This window comes from Mirounga angustirostris, unplaced genomic scaffold (assembly GCF_029215605.1).
Source record: "Mirounga angustirostris isolate CCGP_5_RB_7025 unplaced genomic scaffold, mMirAng1.0.hap1 SCAF_17, whole genome shotgun sequence".
Lineage (NCBI taxonomy): Eukaryota > Metazoa > Chordata > Mammalia > Carnivora > Phocidae > Mirounga > Mirounga angustirostris.
The window spans coordinates 16,854,880-16,866,999 of NW_026991725.1; the positions used below are offsets into that span (position 1 = coordinate 16,854,880).

Below are 12,120 nucleotides of genomic sequence, written 5' to 3' on the forward strand. Positions count from 1 at the left end.
GTTGTACCTGGTTGGCCAGGTACTCAGGGTTCTCAGCATGCTGGTCTCCCCTTACTTGGTGAAGTCAGGCCTCTGGGACTTTTCAACTTTTTTTTTTTTTTTTTTTGCGATGAAGAAGCCCTCTCTCTGACTTCCATTCTAGAAAAAAGGACTTCTGTTCCCTCCCCCTTTATGATAAAATCATCAAAGTATTTTTACTAGATGCAGAAGGCTATCTTAGAACAGAAGGGAGATGCCTAGGAACATCCAAGCACTGCACCAATAGTTAAAGAAATCTAACAACCCCAAGAGGAAGAAGGGAACAAATCTCTTCCGAGATCTAATTCACATTTGTAGATTCGCCATATTAATTAAAAAGAAATTATTAAAACTTGTAGAGATTAAAATATAGAGGATGGATATCATTTAGCTACAGAAGTATAGGGGTGAGCTTTTAATAGTGTCCAAGTACTATCTCATTTTTCTCTTAAAAAGGCAATCTAGGGCTTTAAAATTTCCAATAGCTTATCTTAAAAAAAAGTATAAATCTGTAAGGCCACTTGGGGAATGGGCAGATATAAACCTTTAACTTTATTGTTTGAGAGTGTGATGCATCAAACCATGTCTACTTGAATGTTTAAAATATCTTTCTCCTAAAAGTGGGCCAAGGAGCAGCAGATTGGCATCAGCCAGGAGCTTGTTACAGACCTACTAAATCAGATTCTACATTTAACGAGCTCTCCACATGATTTATGTGCCCATTAAAGACTGGGGTTCAAAATAAGGGTTTCTTTCTTTCTGTGTGACCTTTGTGAGATTATTTAAACCCTCCAAGCCTCATTTATAAACTATTTATAAACTCATTTGTAAACTAGTGAGAATTAGTGTTAATGCATGCAGACTGTATGTCACATCCATAGTAGATCCTCTCTGTACATGACAGCGATGATGGTGATGATAATTTCCGCATTGCCAAAAGTACTCACCTCTTAGCACGAGAAGTAAGTGATCGTGTTTAAATCAAGATGATTGGTTTCTCCCTCAACCATAGCGTTTGCATCCCCCACCCTCATTCCTAAGTGAATTAATATCAAACAAGGGAGGTTTTAAGCTTCACATGGCCCCACACACATATAAATAAAGAATACTGGGGAAGCCTAGGAACGTGGATTTTTGCAGGCTTACAGGCTGAATTCAGCTGCCCCATGACTTCACAGCTGTTCCTGCTGCCCTAAAGAGTCTGTCCCTTCGGCTCTGTCCCCTCAGCTGGGTCTGCAGAGCTGACTCGGGGATTTTCTTATGAAAATGCCTGTTGGGTGGGAGGAAGATCTGGAGGTTAGCTGGGGAAAAAATGAGTAATGCAAAGCCGTCTACTTAGTAAATGCTGCAAGAGAAATAAAAGTAAAAGCTGGCTCCTGTCTCTGGGGACTCTAGAATCATTCTGACTTATCATGTCACTGAGCAGAGTTGGGGGAAGCCAAAACTCGAAATCTGCTGGCAAGGAAGAGAACGAAGGAAAAAAAAATGACAGGGAGGGGCAATCCAGAGGGGGAGGAAATAAAAAGAGAGAGAGGGAAAGACAAGCGTCATTTAGGAACAGAGGTAGAGCAAAAGAAGGAACTCCAGGATCTGAAACCAACCATACAGCACAGTATTTTTCTATCTTTTCTTTTCCCCAGAGGAGATTCTTGTCCTGTCATTTTATTGACAGACGTGCTATTACAGGCTCTTTTCGCAGAAGTTGGCCGAAGAAGCTCAAGCGCTGCTGATTCTTCCCTCCCAAGTTCGGTGGCTCCCCTGATAATGGATTGCTTTTCTCAGAGGTATGTGTGTGTCGTTTGGGGACAAATCTTCATTTGCAAGTTAGCTTATGCCTCAGCTTTGGGGGAAGACTTTTTTTTGCTTTCAGACATAATCTCAAATATCCTTTTACTGGCCAAGTAATGATACTAGGGTATCATTGGACAGCAGTGATTAATTTTGGTGACTAAAAATTACAGGCAGACAGGCAGTTCTAATATTTAGCTTCATTGCACAGGGAGTGATATGCTGATTTGGGCTTGAATTTGTTTTCAGTGGATGCTTCATTCGTTCAAAGTATTAACCTCATTGAAGTAGTCTCCAGAATCTTCCTCTAAATTTCTTCAGTGACTGTAATTGCTCGATCCTTTAGCTGCTCTGTCGCTTCTCAGAGACAAAAGAGAATGACTTAACATGTCTGAACAGCAGACAAGAGCATTCACTGATTTCTCCTAGGCAGCATTTCAACCAGACGCTTTTGACCAAGAGTTTCAGATTTTGTCCTGAAGTGTTCCGGTTCAAAATATCCAGAAAGGTATATCGCAGCAAGGGCATGGGAAAATAAAGAAAGTCTAAAACTTTGCTGAAAATCTAGCATGCTTATTTTTTAATACATGTCATGGTCCGCATAGTGTTGAAATTCCTTGTTGAGTTCCATGGAAAATTTTGAATTGACAGCTCATTACTCTAAGAGTTAATCTTACTTTAATGTAAGAAATTACAAAATCATATCCTACAAAACTGAATCCCCCCCCCCCGCAACTTTTCCTTTTTCAAATGGATTGGAAGGTATAGCCCCATTTCAGATCACAAATCCTGGTCTTATTGCCGCTGAATTTTTGCTGACCTGCAACCCCACCGCAGTCCCAGGACACATGTTGCACTGTTAAATAGTTACAAAAATAAAGACCTGCTGACGGTCATCTGCTATAGGAGAACCTCGTTTGCACACTGTCTGCTGGTCTTGACACTGATTTGGTGGGCAGTGAATGAGTGATAGTTTGGAATGCATGTTATGCCTGAAAACATTGGCAGAGTCTAAGTTGCTATGAGTTTTGGAATGAACCGTGCAAAGGATTGTTTATAGTGTATTCTCCCCATGAAGGAGGCTGTCTTTTGGATCAGGATTGAGACTTTTCAGTGCATTTAGAGGAATGAGAAGCAATAGACAGAGCGGAAAGCCTTGTAAAACATTTGTAGATCGTCAGGGTATATTAAGCACTGTAAAGTGCTTCCTGCTTTTTATATCTTCCCTTTTTTTATGGCTATCACTTTATCTTGCTTTTTGCAAAGAGAACGCAAACAATCAGGAGAAAAAATATGAAAGTTGATTTTCACATGCATCTGTGTCTCCTAGAAAAGACCCCAGAGATGTTTCCCCAGCTCTTCACTTCTACTTACAGAGCTCACTCTGATGCATTTACCTGATATGTTCTGTCTCCTCCACAGCTTCCACCCTGGAGAGAACCCCCAGGTCTAGTCTGTGAACCCAGCTAGGAAACATCACTAGTAAAAATGACTGAAGAGCCCATAAAGGAGATCCTGGGAACCCCAACATCTTCCAAGCCTGTGACAATGGAGAAGAGCCCCAACACCGAAGTGGTGGTCACCACAGTCCCCTTGGTCAGTGAGATTCAGTTGACAGCTGCTACAGGGGGTGCTGAGCTCTCCTGTTACCGCTGCATCATCCCCTTCGCTGTGGTGGTCCTCATCGCTGGAATAGTGGTCACTGCTGTGGCTTACAGCTTCAATTCCCATGGCTCCATCATCTCCATCTTGGGTCTAGTCCTCCTGTCATCTGGACTTTTTTTGTTAGCTTCCAGTGCCCTGTGCTGGAAGGTGAGGCAGAGGAGCAAGAAAGCCAAGAGACGGGAGAGTCAGACGGCTCTTGTGGCGAATCAGAGAAGCTTGTTTGCTTAGGACTGAATCCCCAATGGGATATGTGGCCTGAAAACTTTCTCTCAGTGTGTCATCCAATTCACCCAGAACTAGAGTGGGAGAGAATGAACGGTGCAGTGGGAGAGAATGATCGGTGCAGTGGGAGAGAATGAATGGTGCATTGGGAGAGAATGAATGGTGCATTGCAGGAGACCAGAGGGATGGGGGTGAATTGAGTGTGGGAGGGTAGAGGGGGTTGTTTTATGAAGAACCTACTTGTGTCTTCTTTAATGACAAACTTAACTCTAAGGGCTATTTCTGAGACTGAAAAATCAGCTTTTTCTCTATATTAGACATTTGAGGGGTCATGGGAGGTGCACAGCATTAGACAATGTTCAGTTCACCTTGGAAAGTAGCCAAGGAAAGATGAGAAAATAAATAGTCAGATAGTTCTGGCACACCAGCTACCTGCCTCAAAAAGAAAGAAAGAAAGAAAGAAAGAAAGAAAGAAAGAAAGAAAGAAAGAAGAGAAAACCCACACTTTAAAGAAGTTGTATCATAAAAAAATATTCTGCCAAGAGTCTAAATCACCTCAGACTTTGCATCCTTCTATGAAATTCTGTGATAATTTTTTTAATAAGCTGATTCTCTGGCATCTATTTTTTTTTTTTTTTGCTTTCAATAACTCATCACTGGTGGTACTTTTTCTTAAAGAAAAACTAATATTTTTTATGTTTTAACATTGGACAGTTTTAGATGATTTTAATGAGTCAAGTTAAAAGGTAAAAGATGTAGCTACTAAATGACATGGGGGGTTAAATTAATATTAAAATAATCCAACCTAGCACTTTTGATGATTTTTATATAAAGTTTAATGTACATTTCATTCAAAATAATAAATACTTATTGCTGCTGAAATTTCTTAAATGCTTGTTGCTGTTGTAGTTATGTTTACTGCAGTTCCAAATTGTCCATCTTCCCTTGCCTCGTTGGCAACGTCTCAAATGTATTTCTCTCGAATGGGCATGTTGCTTCTCCCTAACTTGTCTAAAAGATTTTTATTTTTTATTATACCATTCTTTTTTTTTAAAGATTTTATTTATTTATTTGACAGACAGAGACACAGCGAGAGCGGGAACACAAGCAGGGGGAGGAGGAGAGGGAGAAGCAGGCTTCCCGCTGAGCAGGGAGTCTGATGCGGGGCTCGATCCCAGGACCCCGGGATCATGACCTGAGCTGAAGGCAGACGCTTAACGACTGAGCCACCCAGACGCCCCTTTTTATATCATTCTTTTATGACTTGTGAAGAATAATATTATGTTCACTACATTCTCAACAACTTCTATGCCATTAACAATTAGGAAAACAGTTCCTGGAGTCAGGAATTTTATAATGTGTTATTAAATGTGCATTAACTATTCAATCAGTTGTTAAATATTTGCTTCACCTATTTTTGAGCATCAACTATATGTCAGGCATTGTGTAGATTCTTAGTCTGCTTAACTGCGTTAGTTCTAATACAATGCAAATAAGATCACTGCTTGATTTCTGTGGATATTGAGCTATTCTACACCCAGCTAGGACTCTACCCCAGAACGCTTGCCAGGAATATCCCTAGTCCATGTTGTTTAAACCACATGAAACTAGTATGGGAAGATAGTCAGGCCTGAAGCCTTTCTTAAACCTTGGAAATGCGAAGCAAAACCAAACAAACCTCATGTGGCAGGAGCCCTATGGCACTGACTGTAGCCTGTAGTTTTGTTAAGGGGAGAAACCTTGATGGCCTCGTTTCTCCTGGCTTTGAAGGTCAGATGGTGCAAGCCTGGAGTTGTTCATTATAGTAGAGTACACCACAATTATCTTAAATGCATGCACATCCACACTCCTCAGGCCAAATGCAAGTATGTAGTATCAGGTTGGTTTCAATGGGAGGGAGTCTGTGCTTTGACACGCCTCTTTTCTGCTCAGAATATTCAAAGGCTCCCCATTGCTGATGAAGAAATTTCTCAGGCAAGTGTTCAAGGTTCTCCACTATCCGATCCAAACAGATGTATCCAGCTTTCACGGCACTCCAGCCCGAAAACTCATGAGTTAGCCAGATCAGACTATTCACCATTCTGAATCAGACTGTGGTTTCCTGCTTCCATGTATGTTCAACTTCTGTTTTCCCTCCTCCATAATGCCATCCTGTCCCGCTCCGTCTCAACGTCTCCAAATCCTGCTTCTCATTAGAGCTCCGGCCTAAATGCAACCCCTTCCTAAAAAGCCTTCCCTTTTATCTCAAAGTAATTACTCCTTTGAGAGTCTTTACTCATTTACTCTCTGATAGCACCTTTCATTTTCTACCATGTTGGTGGCATAAATGTTTTATCCTCTTCCAAAGTTCCTTAAAAGGGATGATGTCATTTTTTTAACCCTCATGTGATGCCCAATACAATATCTTGCACAGAGTAGGTACTCAATAAATGTTTGCTAAATGAACTAAAGAATGAAAAATCAGAAAGCGAGTGGTTTATCTAGAATCACTGTCCATTTATTTTACTCTCTTAAAAGAAAATATTTTAGTTCTCAACTCTCCCCAAATAGGTCATCCTACTCTGCCCTGCCTCAACTGTAAGCAACAGGTGTAAGTGAGTATTTACTACCATCATACTTCTCCAGCCACACAGGCCCTTCAAAATGCTTGATGAGCAAACTCATGAATGATTTCAGGCCACCAGGGGGCCTCCTGCTGCTACCTGAGTCCCAAAGGAAACACTGGAATGACAAATTATAACTGAAATGGAATCATATCTGGACATAGCACTATCTCTCCTAAATGTGAGGAGTTGGAGAAGATTCTCCACCGAGCCCACTACTACTCTCCTCCCTAAGCCACTTCACAAGGCTACATCTGGGTCCCCCTAGTCAGTAGAGGAGCCCTATCTGGGAGCCTTCAGTCCCATTAAAGAGTTACACACCTCTGCAAAACTGTAAGGCACAAAGATTGTCCTATGCATTGTGAATTCCAACTCCCATGAGGGTGAATTATGATATCACAATTATTTCATAACATATGTCTTTACTGGGCAAAGTTTATCTTTTCAAATGGTTGATAAGCAGATATGGAATGCATACATAAGCATGATGCAGGTATATATGTATTAAAAAGATAACCTGGCCCAATCCTGGAGCATCAGAAACCAGCTGTATCACCCAGCTGAATAACCCTAAACCCCACACATCCTGGGTCACACAAGGACAACTTTTGACCTCATCCTGTGCAGCAGGTCTCTACCTAGGTGAGAATCATAGCCACCCAGGTAACTCTGTGCTTCCCACCTTATCTTGGTTAATCTTAGGAATCTCGCCTAGAGAAGATGGTCAAGGTCATATGGATTAGGCACGTGGCTGAAGCCAGAGCATAAGCCCAGGAGAGCTAGACCACAAATCCTCAAACCTACCTCTTTGCACCATCACCACTCATAAACGGGCTGGGGGGAGATCTCCTGGTCTCCTGGGAAGTATTTTGGTTTTGAACTTAGAAGATCTGATTATAAATCCCAGTTCTCCTGTTAAGCTAGTCAGATGACCTTGAGTAGTTAAGCCTCATCTTTAAAGTAAGGTTAATTTTTAAGAAATGATTTAGATTTTGTAAACTATAAAGTACTACATAATTGCAAAATTGCTATTTATGGTAATATCTAATGTTGACGTTAGCCTCTTTCTCTACTTATTATCCCAACATGTCATTAAGCATCAAGCAGCCCCCTGTTTTGGTTAATTGACTTTAATCAGTCACTTTGTTTAACCTTGACATTATCCATAAAGGCTTTCTAGACCCAAAATATTCCAAGGAAAGCTCCTGTTCCAAAGATGAATCATCACTACATTTCCTTAATATTGTTATAATTTTCAGTGCTTTCACATATGTTGGAATTACTGTAAAAGTATATGTAATAGGGACATTCAATTAGGTGCCCTCAACATAAAAGAGATTATATATATTATAAAATTATATATATTATTTAAAAAAATCCTTTTTTCCACCCCCCGCACTGCCATTCAAGCCAATTTTGTCCTAGGCTGCCCCGCAGAAAAGAAGACTAAAGGCAGAAATCTAAAGAGAAACAAAAGAAGTACACTCCTAGTGCCTGGCTTTTGAGCTTCCAAGGGCATCCCAGTGATTTAGGGGTTATCTACAAAATTGTCAAGGGTAGTTTGTTTATAGTTGATTTTTACATTATTCCCTGACTTTAGTACTTAATCTTGTGTACAACAGCATTCAACTGTACCTGATGTTACCCAACATTCTCCATCACACTTTGAGGCTGGAAGGGCATGTGTCCACCCAGCTCTTTGCAAACCATTATTCAGAGAGGATAAGTGACTTGTTCAGTCAAGGTCTCACAGCCTTGGACCAAAATGTTGACCAGATATTGTAGTTATCCCAGATATACACCAAGCCATAACAGATACCATTTCTAGAATGTCTCTTTAGGAAAGGAAGACAATAAAAGTGTTCTGACACGGACTTTTGAAAAATTCTTTTTGAAGTATAACATACATAGAGAAAAGTGTGCAACTTAGTTAATTTCACAAACCTGTAGAGCTAAAACCCAGATGAAGAAACTAAATGCAGCAGCTTCTCCAAGCCCCCCTTAAATCTACTTCCAGTCATTATCTTTCTGGGGGAACACTATTCTCACCTCTAACACATAGAGTCGTTTTGCCCATTTTTAAACTCCATATAAATGGAATCATACGAAGTGTACTCTTTGTGCCTGGCCTCTTGATGTGCCATCATTTCCAAGATTAGGTTATAAAGACACTGAGGCTTTTGCCTTGATGTTTCTCTCTCTCTCTCTCTCTCTTTCTCTCTCTTGCCTTCATCTGGCAGAAGCCCTCTGCTATGTCATGAGGACACTCAGGAAGCTGTAGAGAGGCCTGTGTAGTGAGGAATTAAGGCCTCCAGCTAATAGCCAGAGAGGAGCTGAGACCTACCAGCAACTACCTCAGTGAACCTAGAAGTAGATCCTCCCACAGTGGAATCTTCTGATGACTGTATCCCCAGCTGACAGCCTCACCAAAACTTCCTAAGACACCTTCAGCCAGAACCACACAGTCAGGGTTGAATTCTATGATTTTTGTGGGCCCTGGGCACTTTTGTCTCTCTGGGCCCTTTCTTTCACTTGAAAGAAAAAGAAAGAAGGAAAGAAGAAAGGAAGGAAGGAAGGAAGGAAGGAAGGAAGGAAAGAAAGAAGGAAGGAAAGAGAGAGGAAGGAAGGGAGGAAGGAAAGAAGGGAGGAAGGAAAGAAAGGAGGGAGGGGAGGGGATGGAGGGGAAGGGAAGGAGAGGGGAGAGGTGGGGAGGGGAGGGGAGGGGAGGGGAGGGAAGAGCAGGAGGATGTATTTCACTTATTGCAAGAAGAAAATTGTACTGAAAAGTATTGTGGGCTCTAGGCACTGCACATACTGGACCTAATGGATAAATTGGCCCTTCACTCAGCTAAGTCACTCATGGATTTCTGACCCACAATAACTGGGAGGTAATAAATGTGTGTTGTTTTAAGTTACTACGCTTTAGAGTAATTTGTTATTCAGCATCAGATAATATTGTGCTCTTGTGAGATTTCCTCTATGTGACTTTTGGTGTACGTACATACACATCTCTGTTGAGAATATACCCAAGAGTGGATTTCCTGGATTAAAGGGTAGGTGTGTGTTCAGCTTTACTGCCAGAGTTTTCGAAAATGGTAAGATCAATTTATTCTTTCACCAGCACTATAAGAGAGTTCTGGATGCATTACATCATCATCAATTTTTTAAAATATTTTCAATCTCCCATTTTAGTCATTGTGGTGGATGTAACACTTGCTCTTAAAGTATATATTTTTAAAAAGGGATGTGGCGGGGCGCCTGGGTGGCTCAGTCGTTAAGCGTCTGCCTTCGGCTCAGGTCATGATCCCAGAGTCCTGGGATCGAGCCCCACATCAGGCTCCCTGCTCCGCGGGAAGCCTGCTTCTCCCTCTCCCACTACCCCTGCTTGTGTTCCCTCTCTGGCTGTCTTTCTCTCTGTCAAATAAATAAAACCTTTAAAAAAAAAAAAAAAAGGGATGTGGCACCAGAAGCTGGGCTCTACTAGGGCAGAGCAGGCTAGAGGTGGGAGAAGAGATTAGAGTGGAAAAATACGAATTAGATTTAGGCTTTGAAAAAGCAAAGCAGCAAGAGATAAATTCTCCAGGAAGTGCTCTGGAGACCAGAAACCAGGCTAAAGACTGAGAGTTGGTTCTCCATGCTAACAACATTTATAGAGTTCTCACTATGCTCCAAGCATCATGCTCTGAGCTTTGCGTGGATGAGCTCATCTGATCCTCAGCCCAGTCCAATGAAGGAAGTACTATTATCACCTCCATTTGATAGATGAGGAAATGGAGTCACAGATTAAGCCAAGTAATTGAGATCACACAGCTAGTAGAGTACGGTCTGAGTTCAGATTCTAGAACCCACTCACTTATCCACCATGTTGATACTCTCTGGTACACAGTAACCTTCCAATACCTGATTCTTGAATAAATGTCCCAAACAGAAGCTAAGCAACACAGGGTCAAGAGTTTGAGCTAAAGCTAAAGAGTGAGTCAACAGTTTTGAGAAACCAGGACTAAAAAGGTAGATGATTACTGAATCATTTGCCATCTGAAGCCACATCATCTTATAGTAACTCCCATATATTTGCAGCATTTTGCACCTTTCAAGACACTCCTATTAGCAAACATAGGACTGACTCAGGACCCCAGCCACATCTTCTGCCACCAAATCTGGTGCTTTCATTCTCAGCATCCTTGAGTTTCCTGTGTGGAAAATTCAAGACTCAGAATTATCAGCCAGCCCCAGCCCAAAACTGGAGGCTGGGTGTGACGGAAGTGCATAGCAGGAAAACTTGACATACTTTAGGGGGAATCAAAGAAGGCTTCCTGCAGGTGGTGACTTGATAAGGGCAGGACAGGTAGAGGAGTTGGCCAGGTGACAGGAGTAAGTAAGGAGAAGCAATCAGGGATACTCCCAGAGGGAACACCCAGAGTGAGTGCTGAAAGGTCATGGGGAGAGCTAGCCCTCAGCCTCTCTATCTCACCAGATCGCTATAAGGCAACAATGAAAAAACTCCTTAAGGGGATTTATCAATTACAAAAATCTGTCCAAGCAAAGAGGCTCAGTAACTCTAATATCTGTAAGATTCAAACTTACGACTAGAGAATCAAATGTTCAGGTTCTAATTGAGCAGAAATACTTCACTTTAATGTATGAGCACTATGGGGATGGTGAATAAAAAATATTATCATAACTAAAATCTTCCTCATAATCATTTCAATAATTATCCCCCTGAAGATGGTGTAGCACTCTGGTTAAAGGCTGGACACTAGACACAAAGTGCCTAGACTTGAAATTCAGTTTTACCACTTCCTTGCTCTGTGTCCTGTACAAGTAAACTTGTACCTCAGTTTCCTCATCAACAAAATGGGAATATTAATAGTATACCTCAAAGGGTTATAATAACTATTAACTGAGTTAATAGATAAAAAGTGCTTTATATCAATGACTGGTACTCAATATATTAAGTGGTACTAGCATCTATCTTAAAGTTAATTTTAAAGCCTAGCTGATATGCTTTGAGGGAGTTTTATGACATATAAAGCTACAGAAGTTACCAGAAAATCAGTTCAAATGAGATATTAGTAGAAAAAATGGCAGTTTACCTCATGAAAGAAATTGTAGGGGGCAGAGCAAGATGGCGGAGGAGTAGGAGCCCTGGATTTCGTCTGGTCTCAGGAATTCAGCTGGATAGGGATCAAACCATTCTGAACACCTACAAACCAGAGATCAAAGAAAAGAATAGCAACAACTCTCTGAACAGAAAAGCGACCACTTTCTGGAAGGTAGGATGTGCGGAGAAGTGAATCTGAGGCGATATTCGGGAGGATAAATGGCGGGGGAGGGGCCTCCGTCGCAGCTTCTGGCAAGTGATAGAGCCGCGGAACACAAAATGGAACTCTTAAAAGTCTGCTCCGCCAAGGGACGTCACTCTGGTGGCTAAGCGGAGGGTGGAACCCTCATGGGACAGTGTGGTCTCAGGACCCTCGGGGTCACAGAAAGACTGGGGGTGCCTGAGTGCGGCAGAGCTCCCAGGGATAGAAGCAGGGAAGCCGGCTGCAGAGACCGAGCCAAGGCATGGACTCCCAGCTCAGGGTTGCCATAAACCGTGATCCGCAGAACAGTTGGGCCACTGTTCCTCCAGCAGGGACCCAACAAGCGGCAGATCCGGGGAGACTCCCCTTCCTCCCCCGGGAGGAGACGCGCGGGAGCGCACTGTGGGGATCTGCTGGGTTTGGAGACTCCACATGGGGTCGGGTGCCAGAGATAGAAAAGCACGGTCACAGGCCAGGTGAGCACGGAGTGCGGCCGGAGACCGGGGAGATGGGACTGACTG

The 12,120-nt window shown here is 42.2% G+C and overlaps 2 protein-coding genes across 4 annotated transcripts in view; one reads left to right on the forward strand and one right to left on the reverse strand.

Moving 5' to 3' along the window:
• The window catches only part of PCTP (phosphatidylcholine transfer protein), a 254,907-nt gene that overhangs the window by 48,089 nt on the left and 194,698 nt on the right, over positions 1-12,120 (reverse strand). Inside the window, exon 3 of one of the 3 annotated variants that reach the window (XM_054510889.2) lies at positions 11,390-11,499. The exons of the other annotated variants lie outside the window; for them this stretch is intronic. The gene's annotated coding sequence lies outside the window, so the exon portion shown is untranslated. The remainder of the gene's footprint in view (positions 1-11,389; positions 11,500-12,120) is intronic. 3 annotated transcript variants of the gene reach the window in all.
• Positions 1,618-3,845, forward strand: TMEM100 (transmembrane protein 100). The gene is made up of 2 exons (XM_045889201.3): positions 1,618-1,802; positions 3,229-3,845. The coding sequence occupies exon 2, from the start codon at positions 3,295-3,297 to the stop codon at positions 3,697-3,699; it is 405 nt and encodes a 134-aa protein (XP_045745157.1). The 5' UTR covers positions 1,618-1,802; positions 3,229-3,294; the 3' UTR covers positions 3,700-3,845.

Excerpts from the sequence above, each read along its gene's own strand:
- TMEM100 (XM_045889201.3), top strand. The coding sequence starts at position 3,295 with ATGACTGAAGAGCCCATAAAGGAGATCCTGGGAACCCCAACATCTTCC.